Below are 19,582 nucleotides of genomic sequence, written 5' to 3' on the forward strand. Positions count from 1 at the left end.
ATCAGAATGGGAATGGGACGTGGAATTAAAATGTGTGGCCACTGGGAGATCCTGCTTTCTCTGGCGGACAAAGCGTAGGTGTTCAGCGAAACAGTCTCAGTCTCCCAGCCTGCCTCAGGTCTCGTCAATATATAGAAGGCGGCACCGGGAGCACCAGACGCAGTATATCACACCAGCCGACTCACAGGTGAAGTGTCACCTCACCTGGAAGGACTGTCTGGGCCCTGAATGGTGGTGAGGGAGGAAGTGCAAGGGCATGTGTAGCACTTGTTCCGCTTAAAAGGATAAGTGATGGGAGGGAGATCGGTGGAAAGGGATAGGGTGGATGAATGGACAAGAGAGTCACGTAGGGAGCGATCCCTGCGGAAAGCGGGGGGGGGAGGGGGAGAGAAGAGGGAAAGATGTGCTTGGTGGTGGGATCCCGTTGGAAGTGGCAGAAGTTACTGAGAATTATATGTTGGACCCAGAGGCTGGTGGGGTGGCAGGTTAGGACAAGGGGAGCCCTATTCCTAGCGGGGTGACGGGAGGATGGGGTGAGAGCAGAGTTGATGGTGGAGGAAGGGAAGCCGCTTTCTTTAAAAAAAGATATCTCCTTCGTCCTGAAATAAAAATCCTCATCCTGAGAGCAGATGCAGCAGACAGAGGAATTGCAAGAAGGGGATGGCATTTTTGCAATAGACAGGGTGGGACGAGGAATAGTCCAGGTAGCTGTGAGAGTCCGTAGGCTTATAGTAGACATCAGTAGATAAGCTGTCTCCAGAGATAGAGACAGAAAGATCTAGAAAGGGGAGGGAGGTGTCGGAAATGGACCAGGTAAACTTGAGGGCAGGGTGAAAGTTGGAGGCAAAGTTAATGAAGTCAACGAGCCCAGCATGCGTGCAGGAAGCAGCGCCAATGCAGTCATCGATGTAGCGAAGGAAAAGTGGAGGACAGATACAAGAATAGGCTTGGAACATGGATTGTTCCACAAAGCCAATGAAAAGGCAGGCATAGCTGGGACCCATACGGGTGCGCATGGCTATATCTTCAGTTTGGAGGAAGTGGGAGGAGCCAAAGGAGAAATTGTTAAGAGTAAGGATTAATTCCACTAGATGAAGGAGAGTGGTGGTAAAGGGGAACTGGTTTCTCTTTTTTCTCCCTCTGTCCCTCTCACTATAACTCCTTGCCTCCTCTCCACCCTCCAGGCTCCCCTCCCCCCTTCTCTTTCTCCCCAGGCTTCCCATCCTATGATCCTCTCCCTTCTCCAGCTCTTAGATCCACCCCTCCCCTCCTCTCCTATCATTTCGAATCTCCCCCTCCCCCTCCCATTTTCAAATCTCTTACTAGCTCTTCTTTCAGTAAATCCTGATGAAGGGTCCCAGCCCGAAACATTGACTGTTATCTCTTCTTATAGATGCTGCCTGGCCTGCTGCGTTCACCAGCATTTTTTGTGTGTGTTGCTTGAATTTCCAGCATCTGCAGATTTTCTCATTTCCACAAAATTGTGTTATCTTATGATTTTTTTTTCTGTGCTACATCGGATCCAGAGTAACAATTATTTCATTCTTTACACTTGTGTACCCAGAAATGACACTAAACAATCTTGAGCTTGAAGAAACTTCTTAAAGAACCTCAGTGAGTACACTTTAATGTTGCAAACGGCTTTTATACAGAAACTCAGAGCTAACATGCAATTAAAATTAACATGCGCCCTTTAAAAGGCCCAGTAAAAGCAGTCATCAGATCACTGGGTGAGGCACAGAGAGTTTGATGTGCGATGCTAGGTTTCAGTTTGAAACACCCTGATTTCTGAGAAATCAGCTACAAGGAAGCTGCCCTGGCACAGATGAACATGTTCAAAAAGGCACGTGATTCCTTTGCAAAAGGGAGGAGATAAGACAGAGGAAGGTCGAGAGGAAGAAGGAAGGTTATTTTCAAAAACTTACGATGGCTCTTGGGAGAAAGTGAAGCAGTGCGACAATGGCTTATGGAACATATGACAGTGAGTCACACACTGTGCAAGTCCAAAATAGCTCAGTTTCAATTCAGTAAGCTCATGGGAAGGACTGCTGGAGGCAGTCAGGAGGTTAAAGCAGGATACGAGCAGACAGAAACACTGAGTCAGATTTAGATTACACTGGAAAAAGTGGTAATCGTATGTTTGATGTTAGAAGGAAACCAGAGATACATCAGGAGCCCAAAACCTAAACCCACTCGCTGTACAGAGGCTCATCCATTTCAGAAGTTCAAAACCAGGTTTTTAAAAAAAAAAAATCACTAATTTAGATGTGAAATTTGTTTTGCAGCAGCAAAAGAGTGCAAAGGTAGAAATTACTATAAACTACAAGGCAACACATTTCACTGTATGCTTCAATGGACATGTAACAAATAATCTCAAAGTGCAAAAGGAATGATGAGGCAGTGTTCACGGTGGAGGGGAAGCAGCTGTTCTGAAAACATTAAGTGTATATGCCTTCAGTTCCGTGTACTTCCTCCCTGATGATAGCAATGAAAGGAGGGCATGTCCCAAATAATAAGGATCCTTAATGATGGAAGACCCAGCTGGTAGCGTAGTGGCTTCAGTGCCAGACTTTGGGATGAAAGGGCCCGAGTTCGAATCCAGAAAGGTTCCCCTGCACGCTTTCCATCCCTGCTGGGTTACGAGCTGGTGATCTCTTTGGAAACTCACCTGGCAGAAGGCAATGGCAAACCACTGCTGTAACTTGCCTCGTACGCGGTTCCCCACTACGTCGGGGAGGCGTGGAGGGAAATCGTCCGCTAACCGGAGAAACTCCGGATGCGACGTACCTTTCCTTTCCTAATGATGGGAATCCCCATCTTAAAGCATCACCTCTTAAAGATGTTCTTGACGGTGAGGAGGGTTGTGACCACGTTGGAACTGAAGTCAACACCCACAATAAGATTTACACAAATCCTTACAATTGTATAATTAAAATCTCCAACTCTCGACTCTTATGGAAATCTTAAATAATGAAAAATCATTGTGGACATGACCCACCCAGCAAACTGCTCTTTCCAAAGCTGGCTTCTAGAAAGTGCTTTACAGTTATTACAACAAAAACTTTACATCAGCTTCAAAATTTCCTCCCGGTAGTTAATCTGATTAACCATTCGAGTTACACCCCCCCCCCCAATTAAACCACTTTTTAATAAATCTGTTTACATTGTAAATACATGGTGTTTATGCACATTTTATTCCATTTTGTAGTTTAACCTCCAACTTTATGTTTAAAAAATTTGTAATTGTTGAATATTGTTTTTTTTGTTGCATGTCACATGAACTCACCACAACAAATTCCTAAAACATGCAACTCTATATAGCAAATAAAGTTGATCCTAATGAATGCATGGGCCATCTGTCTCCTACACACCCTTCATTGCAAATTCACTTCCAGCGTTGCTATGGCTTGATGACAGATTCACCCCTGGGTCAAGCAAAAGGTTATGGATTCAAGTATCCCTCCACTGGCCCAAGATCCAGTGCTGTAGTCCTGAGGGACCACCACCGCTTTGGAGAAAATGAACTCCATTTAATCACTTCTATGCTCAAAGATTCCCATGGCACCATTTTAGACCGTAAGACATAGGAGCCAAAATGGGCTGTTCAGCCCATCATGCTGATTCAGGAACAGCTTCTTCCCCTCCGCCAACCAATTCCTAAACGGACATTGAACCCGTGAACACTACCTCACTCCTTAATACATTTCTGTTTTAGCATGATTTTTAATCTATGAAAATATATATACTGTAATTGATTTATTTATTCATTCCTCTATTATGTATTGCATTGAACTGCTGTTAACAAATTTCACGTCACGCCAGTGATAATAAATCTGATTCTGATTCTCAATCTCAGTCTCCTGCCTTCTCCCTGTAACCTTTAACACGCTGACTAATCAAAAACCTGTCAACCTCTGCTTTAAATATATCCTATGACTTGGCCTTCACGCCCAAATACAGCCATTTTCATGGAGTCAGAATAGAAACAGGCCCTTTGGCCCACCACGTCAACACTAACCTTCCCGCCCATCAACACCAATCCCTTTTGCCCTTACTAGGTCTGTATAGTACTATGCCTTGACCATTTAGCGTCTGTCTAATGTACGTCTAACATAAGGCAATCTGATTCCATCACCTCTGTCACCATCCAATTCCATTTATCAACCACTCTGCTTAAAAACATTTTCCTTCAGTTCTCTTTAAAACTTCTAAAAGCTATGTTCTCTTGTTTTAGATACTCCTTCCCAGGGTGGAGGGGAAGGGAGAAAGGTTCTATCTACTTTAACTTTACCACAATTTTCTACACCTCTATCAAATCACCCTCAGCTTCCTTCAAATAATTCCTTCTAGTGTTCTAGAACAGCCTCATTCCTGCTGTTACAAGTCTCGTCAATGGGCCTCTTGTACAATAAAGGTGAACTTGACCTTCCAGTCTACCTCTACATGGCCTTTGCACTTTGTCTACTTGCACCACTGTATAATTGACATAATGATCTGCATTGCTTGTCCGTTTTCTATCACACTACCTCAATGTACTTGGGGAATGATCTGTCTGAATGGCAATGCACACAAAACTTACCATTTATCTCAGTATGTGTGACAGTAATCATCAATAAGCCACAGAATATCCAGTCATTAAAGCATATTGTTGTCTGGGAGTAAACCCACTGACTGGTTTCCTTCATTGTTCGATGAATTACTCATGTATTCACTGACTGAGGCCAGGACAAATCAAAGGTGCTACCCAAATGGAATTCATTGCCACAGTGGGCTGTGGATGTCAAGTCATTGACTACATTTTCAAAGTCAGAATAAAATTTACAATACATACATGTCACCATATATAACTTTGAGATTCACTTTCTTGCAGCATTTAAGAATAAAAAATACAGTACAATTTATGAACAGCTATACATAAAGGCTAACAACCAACCAGTGTGTGCAGAGGAAGACAAAGTGTGCAAATAATACTGAGAACATGAATTGCAGAGTCCTTGAAAGCAAGTCTGTAAGTTGTGGTATCAGTTCAATGTTGAGGTGAGTGCAGTTGTCCACATCTGTTCAGGGGCCAATGGTTGTAGGGTAGTACTTAAATTGGTGGTTGATAGGTTCTGATCTGCAAGGGCAAAGGTTACAAGGAGAAGGCAGGAGAATGGGGTTGAGGAATAATAATCAGCCATGATGCACTGGCAGAACACTCAAGGGGCTGAATGGCCTAACTCAGCTCCCATGTCACTAATTTGGTTAATAAGACCATAAGATAAACGAGAAGTCGGCCATTCGGCCCATTGAGTCTGCTCCGCCATTTTAACATGAGCTGATCCATTCTCCCATTTAGTCCCACTCCCCCGCCTTCTCACCATAACCCTTGATGCCCTGGCTACTCAGATACCTATCAATCTCTGCCTTAAATACATCCAATGACTTGGCCTCCACTGCCGCCCGTGGCAACAAATTCCATAGATTCACTACACTCTGGCTAAAAAAATTTCTTTGCATTTCTGTTCTGAATGGGCGCCCTTCAATCCTTAAGTCATGCTCTCTCGTACTAGACTCCCCCATCATGGGAAACAACTTTGCCACATCCACTCAGTCCATGCCTTTCAACATTCGAAATGTTTCTATGAGGTCTCCCCTCATTCTTCTAAACTCCAAGGAATACAGTCCAAGAGCGGACAAACGTTCCTCATATGTAAACCCTCTCATTCCCAGAATCATTTAGTGAATCTTCTCTGTACCCTCTCCAATATCAGCACATCCTTTCTTAAATAAGGAGACCAAAACTGCCCGCAGTACTCCAAGTGATGTCTCACCAGCGCCTTATAGAGCCTCAATATCACATCCCTGCTCCTATACTCTATTCCTCTAGAAATGAATGCCAACATTGCAATCGCCTTCTTCACTACTGACTCAACCTGGAGGTTAACCTTAGGGGTATCCTGTAAGAGGACTCCCAAGTCCCATTGCATCTCAGAACTTTGAATTCTCTCCCCATTTAAATAATAGTCTGCCCGTTTATTTCTTCTGCCAAAGTGCATAACCATACACTTTCCAACATTGTATTTCATTTGCAACTTCTTTGCCCATTCTTCCAATCTATCTAAGTCTCTCTGCAGACTGTTTCCTCAGCACTACCGGCCCCTCCACTTATCTTTGTATTATCAGCAAACTTAGCCACAAAGCCATCTATTCCATAATCCAAATCGTTGATGTACAATGTAAAAAGCAACCCCAACACAGACCCCTGTGGAACACCACTGGTAACCGGCAGCCAACCAGAATAGGATCCCTTTATTCCCACTGTTTTCTGCCAATCAGCCAATGCTCTATCCATGTATGTAACTTTCCCGTAATTCCATGGGCTCTCATCTTGTTAAGTAACCTCATGTGTGACACCTTGTCAAAGGCCTTCTGAAAATCCAAATATACAACATCCACTGCATCTTCCTTGTCTAGCCTACTGGTAATTTCCTCAAAAAATTGTAATAGGTTTGTCAGGCAGGATTTTCTTTAAGGAATCCATGCTGAGTTCTGCCTATCTTGTCATATGCCTCCAGGTACTCTGTAACCTCATCCTTGACAATCGACTCCAACAACTTCCCAACCACCGACGTCAAGCTAACAGGTCTATGATTTCCTTTTTGCTTCCTTGCCCCCTTCTTAATTAGCGGAGTGACATTTGCAATCGTCTAGTCCTGCGGAACTGTGCCAGAATCTATCGACTTTTGAAAGATCATCGCTAGTGCCTCCGCAATCACCACAGCTACTTCCTTCAGAACACGAGGGTGCATTCCATCTGGTCCAGGAGATTTATTTACCTTTAGATTATTCAGCTTCCTGAGTACTTTCTCTGTCGTAATTGTGACTGTGCACACTTCTCTTCCCTGCCACACTTGAGTGTCCGGTATACTGCTGATGTCTTCCTCAGTGAAGACTGATGCAAAATACTCATTCAGTTCCTCCGCCATCTCATCTCCCATTACAATTTCTCAGGCATCATTTTCTATCGGTCCTATATCTACTCTCACCTGTCTTACTTACTCTTTATATACTTGAAAAAGCTTTTAGTATCCTCTTTGATATTATTTGCTAGCTTCCTTTCATAGTTCAGCTTTTCCCTCTTAATGACCTTCTTAGTTTCCTTTCGTAAGCTTTTAAAAACTTCCCAATCCTCTGTCTTCCCACTAATTTCTGCTTCCTTGTATGCCCTCTCCTTTGCTTTAACTTTGGCTTTCACTTCTTGTCAGCCATGGTTGCATCCTTTTTCCATTTGAAAATTTCTTCTTTTTTTGGAATATACCAGTCTTGCACCTTCCTCACTTCTCACATAATCTCCAGCCACTGCTGCTCTGCCGTCCTTCCCACCAGTGTCTCTTTCCAGTCAACTTTGGCCAGTTCCTTTCTCATGCCACTATAATTTCCTTTACTCTGCTGAAATACCGACACATCAGATTTCGGCTTCTCCTTTTCAAATTTCACAGTGAACTCAATCATGTTATGATCACTGCCTCCTAAGGGTTCCTTCACCTCAATCTCTCTAATCACCTCCGGTTCATTACACAATACCCAATCCAGTACAGCCGATTCCCTAGTGGACTCAACAACAAGCTGTTCGAAAAAGCCATCTCGCAGACATTCTACAAATTCTCTCTTGAGATCCAGTGCCGACCTGATTTTCCCAATCCACTCGCATGTTAAAATCCCCCACAATTATCATAACACTGTCCTTCTGACAAGCCTTTTCTATTTCCTGTTGTACTTTGTAGTCCACACCACTGATTTTGTACATTTTGTCAATCAAAGCATCACAGCAGCATACACTGAGTGAATTTCTCCCTCAATAACTATTAGGAACTGGAGCTTCTTGATTGATGTAAAGATTAAATGTTTAAAAGGATAAGGATGATCAAATGTTCCGGTACACCCACATGCCTTAATGTGATCCATCGTTTGTCAGGCCTTGCTCTAGTCAATGAAGTACATACAAACGTCCTTCTGGTATTCTTTGTCTTCGAGAATCCATCTCACACCTGCAATGATGCATGTTGTCCCCCCTTAATTTCTTGAAAACTGCTTGCAGTTCAGGAAGCTCCCACTCTAAATAAGGTTGAATTCTTTTCTAAATGATTTTTAGTAAAATCAAGAAGCAGCAGTTTGAACAAAACAATGAGAAACAGAATGGTTCAGCATCCTTATAGGGGTGTGACAAGGCTGTATTCTTTTAACTTGTATGCCGAACATATCTTTACAGAAGGAGTATATGAGAATCAAAGGGTGAGAATGGGTGGCAGAATCAATAACCTTCGTCATGCTGATGACACAGACAACACTGGCTAAAGGGAAGATGACCTGAAACAACTAACCAACACTGAGGAAGTCTCAGATGGATCTGCACCTTAGCCTGAAGACTATTATGACTACTGGCAGCACAACCAGAGCAGCTGAAGGAAACCCAAGCACTCACGGGGAGAATGTATAAACTCCTTTCAGGAGGTATCTAAAATGAACTCCAAATTCCAGAACACTTTGAGCTGTAATAGCATCACACTAACCATTAATGGGTCAATGGACACTACCTCACTTTTTTTAGCTTTGTATGCACTGTATTTAATGTAATTTTCTTATATACTGTATCTTATTACAGCTTATAGTTTTTATTACATATTGCAAAGCAACAAATTTCATGACGTGCCAGTGATATGAAACCTGATTCCGATTTATTGTTCATTTCCATGCCTTGTGGCACATCGGGCAGCAGTCTTGCCATTTCTTTAGCATTTTGCCTGTTTTTCTTTTAAGAATGAGTTGGAGTTGCTAGCTCGACACTCAACCTAGCATGGATCGAAATCGTGCAAGGGGCTGGCCAGATTTGAAACCAGGACCACTCGCCTCGAAGTCCGGTGCAGATGCAACTATACAACTGGCTAACTAATTGATTCTAATTCATTCTTACCCCCTATCACTTTATAATCTGTATGTCTTCTTGCCACTTGAACAAGCTGACAAATCCATCAAGTCCCCCAGCACAACCTCCCATGGCTTTGAATCAACAACCTTGGTGGTATTCTCTTCGTCCAAGACATCACAATCCGCAATCAAGTGAATGGCTGAGGGCGCACTATAAAACTTCACAGTACCCACAAAGCAGCAACTTTACAATATAAAAGACCTACTTGTGAAAAATCAAAAAATGCTGAAGCCACAAGACATAGAAGCAGAATTAAGCAATTTAGCCCATTGAGTCTGCTCCCGCCATTGAATCATGGCTAATTATTGTCCCCTCAACCCTATTCTCCTGCCTTCTCCTAGTAACCTCTGACACCCTTAGCAACTTATAAAGCTCTGCTTTAATATACCCAATGACTCTCTTCACATCCACTCTATCTAGGCCTTTCAATATTCCATAGGTTTCAATGAGATTCCTCCTCGTTCTTCTGAACTCTAATGAATACAGGCCCAGAGCTAACAAACGCTTCACACGTTAACCCTTTTATCCTTGGGATCATACTCGCCAACCACCTCTGGAACCTCTCCAATGGCAGCACATCCTTTCTTGGGCAAGGGGCCTGAAATTGCTCAATACTTCAAGTGCAGTCTGATCAATGCCTTCTGAAACCTCAGCTTTACATCCCTGCTTTTATATTCTAGTCTTCTCCAATTGAATACTGAATAAAAGAACTGAGCAGGTACGGCAGCATCTACAGAGAAGAACACACAGGCAACGTTTCAGGCCAAGGCTGCTGGGTTCCTTCAGCATTCTGTATACGTTGCTCTGAATTTCCAGAAAAATCCAGTTGTGGTGCAATGAATGATGTGGGGATAGAAAGGGTTTAAGTATGAGGAGTTTTTGATGGCTCTGGGCTTGTACTCGGTGAAGTTTAAAAGAATGAGGGGGATCTTATTGAAGCCTATGAATATTGAAAGGCCCAGACAGAGCGCACACAGGAGGATGTTTCCTATTGTGGGAGAATCTAGGACCAGAGGGCACAGCCTCAGAGCAGGAGGACTTGATGTTTCAATCCCTATAGTAAGTCAGCACTCTCGATGTTGGCAGTGGGCTTGGACCGGTGACAAGGAGGACAGGGACGTCATCGGGGTCATCCTTCTTTGACATTTCGTTGATAAGCCCACGATGTCTCCAGAGGGCTCAACGGTGCTACCAGGCATCCCAGATACACCCCCCTCAGTTCCATACCTTCCTGTCTTCATCTTGCAGCCCAGTTGTTGTCTTTCCTTTTAATCCAAATCCAATTGCTGCTTTCTTCTGCTGCATTTAACAAGGACTTGATTGGTTATTGGAGGGATTGTCCCCTCACGCCCATCTTCTTCAATAGGCTTGTCATAGATGTAGCAACAAATCCCCTGCATCCCACTTCTACAGGGAAAATCTTGGTCTTCCAGCCATTCTGGGCAGCTTCAGTTGCCAGTTCAGAGAACTTGGTCTTTTTCCTCTCATAAGCTTCTTCGACACCATCTTCCCATGGTACTGTCAATTCCACAACATATGCCAGCTTGGCTGTTGTGGACCACAGGACCATGTCTGGCCGGAGTGTTGTAGCCGCAATGTCTGGGGGAAACACAAGCTTTTTCTCCCAAAGTCCACGTCCATTTTCCAATCCCGAGCAACCTGCAGAACGCTTACATCTTTTGATGTTATATGGTGCTCTGGAGGTTGGCCTGCTGGTACAAATCGTGTGATGTGGACATTTCCTGCCGATGTTTGTGGGAAAGCATTTGTGGTGATTCACCTCTGTTCCAAGATTGATGCCAGCTGTCTGAGAACTTGGTTACGCCACCAAGTGTACCACCCCTGGGTGAGGCTCGTGGTGCATCCTGTTAAGAATTAGATGGAGGAAGTTCTTAGCCAGAAGGTGGCGAATCTGTGGAATCTATTGCCATAGACAGCCGTGGAGGCCGTCATTGGGTATATTTAAAGCAGAGGACAATAAGTTGATTAGTAAAGATGTCAAAGGCTATGGGGAGGAAGGCAGGAGAATGGGGTTGAGAGTGAGAATAAATCAGCCATGATTGAATGGTAGAGCAGGTAGACTGAATGGTCCAATTCTGACCCAATGTCTTATTTTCCTTACCCAAGAAATTAAAATTTTGGATTTACTGTTTTCCTTTGGCAGAGGAGCCATACAATTTAGCAGATTCTAAGTGCCCAGTTACCAAATCGTTAGTGGATTTCATCCATTTCCCAATAACCAAGTACAGAATAACTGGAGTATACTTCCCTATTTACACTGCTTGGGCTGTGAAGATGGAAGTGTGGTTAGAGCAGTCACACAGCTGCAGACTTAGTTTGATGCCTACAAACAGATTAATAATAGAGGAAATCAGACTAGACAATTGCTGACAAATGTTTCACACTAGAATATACTCGAGTTTCCCCATGAAGGAGAATGTAACAAGCCATTAATGCCCAGATGTAATGACACACCAATCAGACTTCAGCTTTGACCAAAGTTCAGGGGATTTCTAGATTCCAGAGACTGCCTACATGCATGAGTGCTACATTCTTACTAGAAAGGGAGCAATGAATGTCATATACCTCAATCAGTGGGGTATATGGGGTGTCCAGAGAGGGGCAGCACCTCTGGTGAAGGGGCTTGCCCTGTCTATTCTGGAGCAGCTCACTCACCTTTAGTCCCCACTGCTCTCATCTGTGGCTGCAAGTAGCCGCACCCCAGTACACCACTTTGAAAGGCAGGCTAAACCAGGTGAGGACAGCCAGCGGGCCTCATACCCTGGTGAGATAGGGACATGCCTGCCTGAGCAGGTGAAGTCAGCTCAGGCAGACTGGGCGGATGAGATCCACATGTGATCCAATGGTCAGGAAGACATTTCTGCTAAGCTTTAAGGACAGTGAAGGACTTGACAAGGCACAGAAGATGTCATGGTCGTCCACTGCAACCAAGGAAGACCCCAGACTGTGACACTTGCTCGTACCATTAGACACGGACCTGTGAGGTCAAGAGAGGAAGTGCCCCAGTGCAATAGCTTTTCCACTTTATCCCACACAGATCTCTCATCATCGGACACAATGGACAACCACTACCCTCAATCCAATGCAACAGCAGATTTATAAATGGATGTTTTGCTGAAGTTAAGAATCCCACAGTTGATACACTAAATGCAATGTTACTGGTCAATTTGAGAGGACTAGAATACAAAAGCAAGGATGTAAGGCTGAGGCTTTAAAGCATTGGTCAGACTGCACTTTTGAGTATTGAGAACAGTTTTGGACCCCATATTTAAGAAAGGATGCACTGACATTGGAGGGGGTCTAAAGGAGGTTCACAACAATGATCATGGAAATGAAAGGGACATGAAGGGTCTGTACTTGCCACAGTTCAGAAGAATGGGGGGGGGGGAGAATGGAAGAAAGGAGGAGAATGTCATTGAAGCCCATCAAATATTGAAAGGCCTGGATAGTGGGCTTGGAGAGGAGGTTTCAAATAGTGTAGGACTCTAGGACCAGAGGATACAGCCTCAGAATAGAAGGATGTCCCTTCAGAACAGATGAGGAATTTCTTATCCAGAGGGTGAAGCTGTGGAAATTTGTTGCCACAGATGGCTGTGGTAGCCAAGTCACTGTATTTAGTTAGTGAGGTTGACAGTGCTGCCAGAGGCAGATACATTAGGGGCAGTTATGGAACGCTTAGATAGGACATGGATGACAGAAAAATGGAGGACTATATAGGAAGGGTTAGAGTGATTACTTAGAGTTGGTAAAAAGACAGCATGACACTGTGGGCCGAAAGGCCTGTACTGCGCTGCAATTGTTTATGTTCTAATCTATCACATTGGTGAATCTGGAGTCAACTGGATCCATATGGAAAAGGATGGCAGACTGTTCCAAGGAAAAGATATTAATGAACCAGAAGGGATCCAAGAGAGGATCTGCATTCAACAGAACATGACAGCACAGAAACAGGCCCTTTGGGCATCACACTGGTACTGATCAAGCAGCCAATTTAAACTACTCCAAGATGCCTGTACCTGATTCACATCCCTTCATCCCCTGCTGTTCATGTGTCTGTTTACCTGCCTCTTAAACTTCGATATTGTATCTGCTTCCACTTTCCCTGCAACGTTCTACACACTTAATACTATGTAAAAAAAAAAGAACCTGCCTCCAGCCTCCTTTACACAAGATGCTGCAGATTAGTGGTCACCAACCTTTTTAAGCCCAAGATCCCCTACCTCGACCTTAGTGAAAGGCAAGATCTATCTACTAAATCGTTTAGAGAAAAAACAGCTCAGATTGTACTTTCAATTTGAGGCCTTTTATTTGGGCTAATTGTATTTGATTTACACAAAATACTTTTGTCAAACTTTCAAATTAATTCAAACAAGAAAACACTAACTAGCATATCAAACAGGCCTTAGCTGTCTTTAAGAATATTACAATACTTCACACTTTTAATTCTAAGTTTCATTATTTAATTTTATTTCAACATGAAAAATAAATGAATAAAAATTGACTGTTGCACTCAGTGTGATGACTGGGGCTGAATACTTTCTGCTAGTTCCCTGAAATTTGGCTCATAACTACAGACAGCCAGTCTGAGACAGTCTGTCAGTAAGACAGCTCCTGTACTTAGTTTTAATAATTTTTATCTGTGAAAATGCAATTTCACGTAGATAAGTTGACCCGAAGTAGGCACTGACTTTTAGTGCTATAAAACCAACGCACACACCGCACATTGCTGGGGCCCATCAGTAGTAATTGCCACCAGTTTATGAATGGGGATGTCATTTTCACGGACATATTTTTTTTAAACTCATTGTAAATATCCTCACCTCTCGTTCTCTCCTTTAATTGCAAAACAGTGAGGAAGTCCTCCTTCGTTGTAAAATCCTGGAAAGCCATTCTGACAAATACAACAAGTTGAGCTGTTTGCATTACATCCAGGGATTCATCGAACTGTAGTGAAAAATATTCACAGAGTGACAAGTCCTTTAACACTTGTCGATCCACATCCTGACAGTGACTCTACCCTCCTTGTCACTGTTGCAGGGCCAAGCAGTATATTACGTATTGCGGTCGTGATATTATTTTTGTTTTTAAAGTCATTAAAAACAGTCTCTGCGGTAATGGCCATTGGTTCCTTGAATAAATCACCATCTATAAAAGGCTTCTTGTGTTTAGCCAAAAGGTGACTTACACGAAATGATGCTTCAATATCAGCCTTATTTTGAGCAGCATGTTTTGTGAAAAACGATTGCTGGGCCTCCAACCCCGATTTCAGCTCCTCAACTTTCCTGGCACGAATTGCGCTCTTTGGGGGTAGGTGTGTGTCTTTAAATTTCTGGTGGTTGGTGGTGTGGTGCCGCTCCAGAGTCCCTCTTTTAGTCAGTGTTTGTGTTTGGTGGCACAACATACATACACACTTGTCTTTCACCAAGGTAAACAGAAATTCCTCTTTCCATTCTGGATGGAATTTGTACGTTTTCACCTTCTTTCATGCAGCCTCCGCAATGCTGTCAGGATATCACCAGCGAGTGCCATATATTGATGTTTGCGACAGTCTGTACCCTTATCCAATCTAATTGGTCACTTTGATGCAGCACAAGCTACGCTGAAAACACGGTGCATGGCGGGGGAGCTACACACATGCGCACTGGGCAGAAAGAACGGAACTAAATCCCTGCAACCCGGAAACAATCTCTCTTTACAAACAGCTTTCAGTAGCTAAAGTATTGCTATATTACCATCATCCTAATTAGTATTACTTATTTTTATAATGTTCACATTACAACAGTATTTGTGTATTTATTTTTGATTTTTTTTTTCGGGATCTACTGGGAAAGTCTCAAAGATCTACCGGTTGATCGCGATCAAGGGGTTGGCAACCACTACTGCAGATACTGTAAGCCCAGAACACACAAAGTGCTGGATGAACTCAGAAGGTCAAGGAGCACCTAGGGAACGAAATAAACAAATGACTGAGACCCTTCATGGAAAGAAAAGGGAAAGATGCCAGAATATGGTAGTGGGGAACAGGAGGAGTACAAGCTGGCAAGTGGTAGGTGAGACCAGATGAGTGGAGAAGAAATGAAGCAATAAGCTGGAAGTCAACAGGAGGAAGAGATGAGGGCTGAAGAAGAAATCTGATAGGAGAGGAGAGTGGACCATGGGAGAATGGGAAGGAAGAAGGGAACCAGAGGAAGATGGGCAGGTGAGAAGAGGTGAGAGAATGAAGAATCGAAAAAGAGAATGGGGAGAAATCATCAGAAGTTAGAAAAACCCATGTTCATGCTGCTAGATTGGAGGCTACCCAGATGGAATGAGGAGTTGCTCCTCCAACTTGAGTGGCCTCATCATGGCAGAGGGGTCTCTGCCCTGACCAACTGTTTATTTCCCTCCATAGATGCTGCTCAGTTCTTCCAGCATTTTGTGTGTTGCTCAGGTCTCCTTTAAATTCTTCCCTTCACCTTAAAGCTTAGTATTTACCATATCTAGCCCACAAAAAAAGGGGCCGTCTACACTTCAATTTTTATATACAGTTCTACAAAATCACTTCTGGGAAAACAATCAAAGGCATGTCCAGCTTCTCCATTGGCAGAGTAATTGTCCAAGAAAAATTACTTAAACAGGGACATCAAGAAACCCAACATCCAGACCATGCTCTTTTTGCTGCTGCCATCAATAGGATGGTACACGAGCCCCAGGACTCTCACCACCAGGTTCAAGGACAACTATTACCTTTCATTCATCAGGCTCTTGAACCAGAAGCAATAACTTCACTCACCCATCATTGAATTGTCCTCACTTTCAAGGACTCTTCATCTCATGTTCTCAATAAGAAATAAGCAATAAATATTATTTTTCTTTATTTCTGTATTTGCACAGTTTGCAGTTTTTAATGCACACTGGTTACGGTCTGTTGGGTTTGGCCTTTCACTGATTCTATTGTAGAGGTTCCCAACTTGGGCTCCATGGCATAAAAGGCTGGGAACTCTGTTCTACTGTGTTTCTTGAGTTTACTGTGATTGCCCACAAGAAACGAATCTCAGTGTACATGTACATAATAATAAAGTTACTTTGGTTTGGTGTAATATCTTAACCACTGAATTCTAGATCACATGCTCTTCACAAGATTATACCACAGAACCACTCAAAAGCAAACTGGCTGTTGTGTTGCACTTCAAAGCAGCACACCAAGTTGAATCCTTGCAACTCCAAGCAGGCCCTTCTGGTTCATTCACATGTCTAGTCCCATTGCCCCCCCACACCCCTCCCATCCAAACTTCTCTCAGATGTTGAAATCAAACTGATATCCACCACTCGTTCCACACTTGCACCACCCTGAGTGAAGAGGTCACCCTTAAACCATGACCTCTAGTTCTAGTATCACCCAACCTCAGTGGAAAAAGCCTGCTTGCATTTACCTATCAACAGTCCTCAGAATGTTGTACACCTCTGAATTCTTCGGGCCATTTATAAACTGGAGGCTACAGCCTCCGAATAGAAGGATGTCTACTTAGAACAGAAATGAGGAATTTCTTTAGGCAAAGGACGGTGAATCTGTGGAATTCATTGTCACAGGTGGCTGTGGAGGCCAAGTCTCTGGGTATATTTAAAACTAAGGTTAAACAGGATGTCAATAGCTACAGGGAGAAGGCAGGAGAATGGGGTTGTGAGGATTCATCATCAGCCATGATGGATGTGCCAAATAGCTCATTCTGCTGCCATGTCTTGTGGTCTAAAGTGCACAACATTAATCACTACCTTATGTAGAAAAATACCTGAGCACTTTGAACTACAATGGACTCTGATTTATGTTCTAATTGTGTTCTTTGGTGTATAATTTTGTTTAATTTGATCTGTGTGAACATTGCAACCTCTGCCTGCACCTGTGTGATCATGTACTTTGTGCAAGCTACAATAAACTCGACTTTGACCTCTTCTGTGCCAGTTATCCACTGAAAGACTAGGGAACTGAAGGCAAAAGTTTTTACATGCCCTCTCCACAGCTCAGTATGGATTCACCAACCTCTACAACAACATCCGTACAATTTTTTTTAATACAAGGGTCCACCACCCCTAACCTGGTAACTGCATGCCCTTGTTTGAAGACTCACCAGTTGAAAACACTATACAAGTTCCTGATTTGTATGTTTATCTGTCAAAACTCAACAAGGGATTTACATTTTCCTTAAAACATTCACAGCAGATTAAAACCATTTTCCTCTTCATATCGATGGTCAGAAGGAAACACTTTACCTGCAGGCAGGGCACCCGCCCACCACTACCACAGAAGCGGCAGTGGGTTGCTGGATGATGGTGTAAGTGTTCGAATAGTTCGACGTTGGACAGACAGGAGGCTGAACACCTACTGAAACAGGAGGCACGTATCCTAAAAAGAAAAGCGATTACTTAAAAATAATTAAGACTCTAAACACTAACAAAATTGCTCGTGTATCAAGGATAAAAATAATACTTAACAGTTTCAAAGAAAATCAATTAATTGGGTGTAAATATAGATTCAAACAAAATTTCAGTGTAAAATACAATGCTATCAAATTTATGAAAAGCGAAAAACAACTAAAATCAATATACATCAATCACGAGGCTACTGGCGATAACTCCTGCAGAGGCCACCCAATAGTGAAAAATTGTCAGCTCTCCGCTTTTTAATTGGAACTAGCAACAAGATAAAAGCAACAGCCAGTATATTTCTTCCGGATGAAGTGAAGTTTCACCATAATCGCCTCCAGCTCCACTCGCCTGCTGCTGCGGTACCGATGATTAAAACAAAAGGCCTGTGCAGAGCCGAAAGGAAAGCAACGGGGGTGGGGGGCGAGAAGAAGAGACCTCACCTGAGGCTGGGTAGGAGTACGGAGGAGGCTGCTGTTGGTATCCAGGCGGCGGGATGGTCCCGTAAGTCTGGGCGTACTCGTAGCTCGCCGAGCTGGGCGCATAAGCGGGTGGCCTATCCTGGAGCAGCGGCTTGTTGTCCATCGTCCTTCCCAGGGCGAGGGAGGGGAACAAGAGAAAGAAAGAGAGAGAGGGAGGGGTGAAGGTAGTGGAGATCGGCGGCAGCGGCGGTGGAGCTTCCTCCCCGCCTTGGAATATAGCGGGTAAGGGGAGGGAACTGCAGCGGGATTATTAATGCTGGGCGAGATCCAGCCCTGAAAGCGGCGCGCAGTTACACGCGAGAAGCGGCAACGAGTCAGACGCACACAAAATGTTACACCATACCCGCCCGCTTCCCGGGACACCCCAGGTCCGATACAAAGTCACAAGATAACTGCCACGTGACCGCCACAGCCGCCCTCCCCCTCCCTCTGCTCTTAAAGGGGCCACACCCTCCTGCCTCAAAGGAAAACAAATTCCCCTACCAGTCCTGGCTATCATAGGACGAGGTGGTGGGAGAGGCAGATATATTAGAGGCATTTAAGAAACTCTTACATGGGTATATGAATCAGAAAAAAAAGTAGAGAGCTATATACAAAGGAAGGTTTAGATTAATCTTAAATTGGTAAAAAAAAGGGTGGGCACTACATCGTGTACAGTGCTGTGCTGGAATGTTCTAATAGTAAAATGTGATCACTCGAGTTGAGTACGATGTGGATTCGCTTAATGCAGAGGGTTGGTGCACAATTTTGTTTAACCTGGGGTGGCTGATACATGGGCAGCCACCACACGGTCCTTGACAGATAGGGGTCAGGGTCTAAGTGGCATGGAATGCAAGATGACTGGGGAGCTTTCACTGCTGCAGTCTTTCCCCATCTTCACTACTGTTGTGATGTGTCATCATCTTGCCCCAGCTCCACCGTTGAGGTCTCGGTTGGACTGCTCTTTGTCTGGAACTCTGCCTTGACCTTGATGGCATGAGTAACCCGACCAGGAGATTCCACCACCATAAAGTATTGATCCTTGAAAAAAAATGTTCTTTGTTCTATGAGACCATTTGTCAAGATTGATTTACAATTATCTCAAAGAATTTGATTAAAGTGTAGTTATAAACCATAAGACATGGAAGTAGAATTAAGCCATTTGGCCCATTGAGTCTGCTCTGCCATTCAATCATGGCTGATGCTTTTCTTTCCTCCCCAGCCTTCTCTCCATAACCTTTGATGCCATGTGCAATCAAGAACCTATCAAGCTCTGCCTTAAATACACCCCAACGACCTGGCCTCCACAGCTGCCCGTGGTAATAAATTCCACAAATTCACTACCCTCTGGAAACTTGGCAACAAAGCCATCTATTCCATCATCTAAATCATTGATATACAGCATAAAAAGAAGCGGTCCTAACATCAACCCCTATGGAACACCACTAGTCACTGGCAGCCAACCAGAAAACGATCCTTTTATTCCCACGCTCTGCTTCTTACTAATCAGCTAATGCTCTACCCATGCCAGTAACTTTCCTATAGTACCATGGGCTCCTAACTTGGTAAGCAGCCTCATGTGTGACACCTTGTCAAAGACCTTCTGAAAATGCAAATATATAACACCCACTGCATCCCCTTTATCTATTCTACATGTAATCTCCTCAAAGAATTCCAACCATCTTGTCAAGCAAGATTTCCCCTGAAGGAAACCATGCTGATTTTGTCCTAT

At 43.6% G+C, this 19,582-nt stretch overlaps 1 protein-coding gene across 2 annotated transcripts in view; it reads right to left on the bottom strand.

The window, feature by feature from the left end:
* Positions 1-18,261, bottom strand: part of bri3 (brain protein I3) — a 36,607-nt gene extending 18,346 nt beyond the window's left edge. The window contains exons 1-2 of one of the 2 annotated variants that reach the window (XM_072269118.1): positions 17,833-18,261; positions 17,237-17,369 (exon numbers count right to left, since the gene is read on the bottom strand). In XM_072269118.1, the coding sequence (XP_072125219.1) occupies positions 17,237-17,369; positions 17,833-17,974 (275 nt within the window). In that variant the 5' untranslated portion in view covers positions 17,975-18,261. The remainder of the gene's footprint in view (positions 1-17,236; positions 17,370-17,832) is intronic. The other variant, XM_072269120.1, reaches the window with a different exon arrangement.
* Between the last annotated feature and the right edge of the window lie 1,321 nt (positions 18,262-19,582).

Source organism: Mobula birostris, chromosome 9, assembly GCF_030028105.1.
Source record: "Mobula birostris isolate sMobBir1 chromosome 9, sMobBir1.hap1, whole genome shotgun sequence".
In the NCBI taxonomy this organism is placed as follows: domain Eukaryota; kingdom Metazoa; phylum Chordata; class Chondrichthyes; order Myliobatiformes; family Myliobatidae; genus Mobula; species Mobula birostris.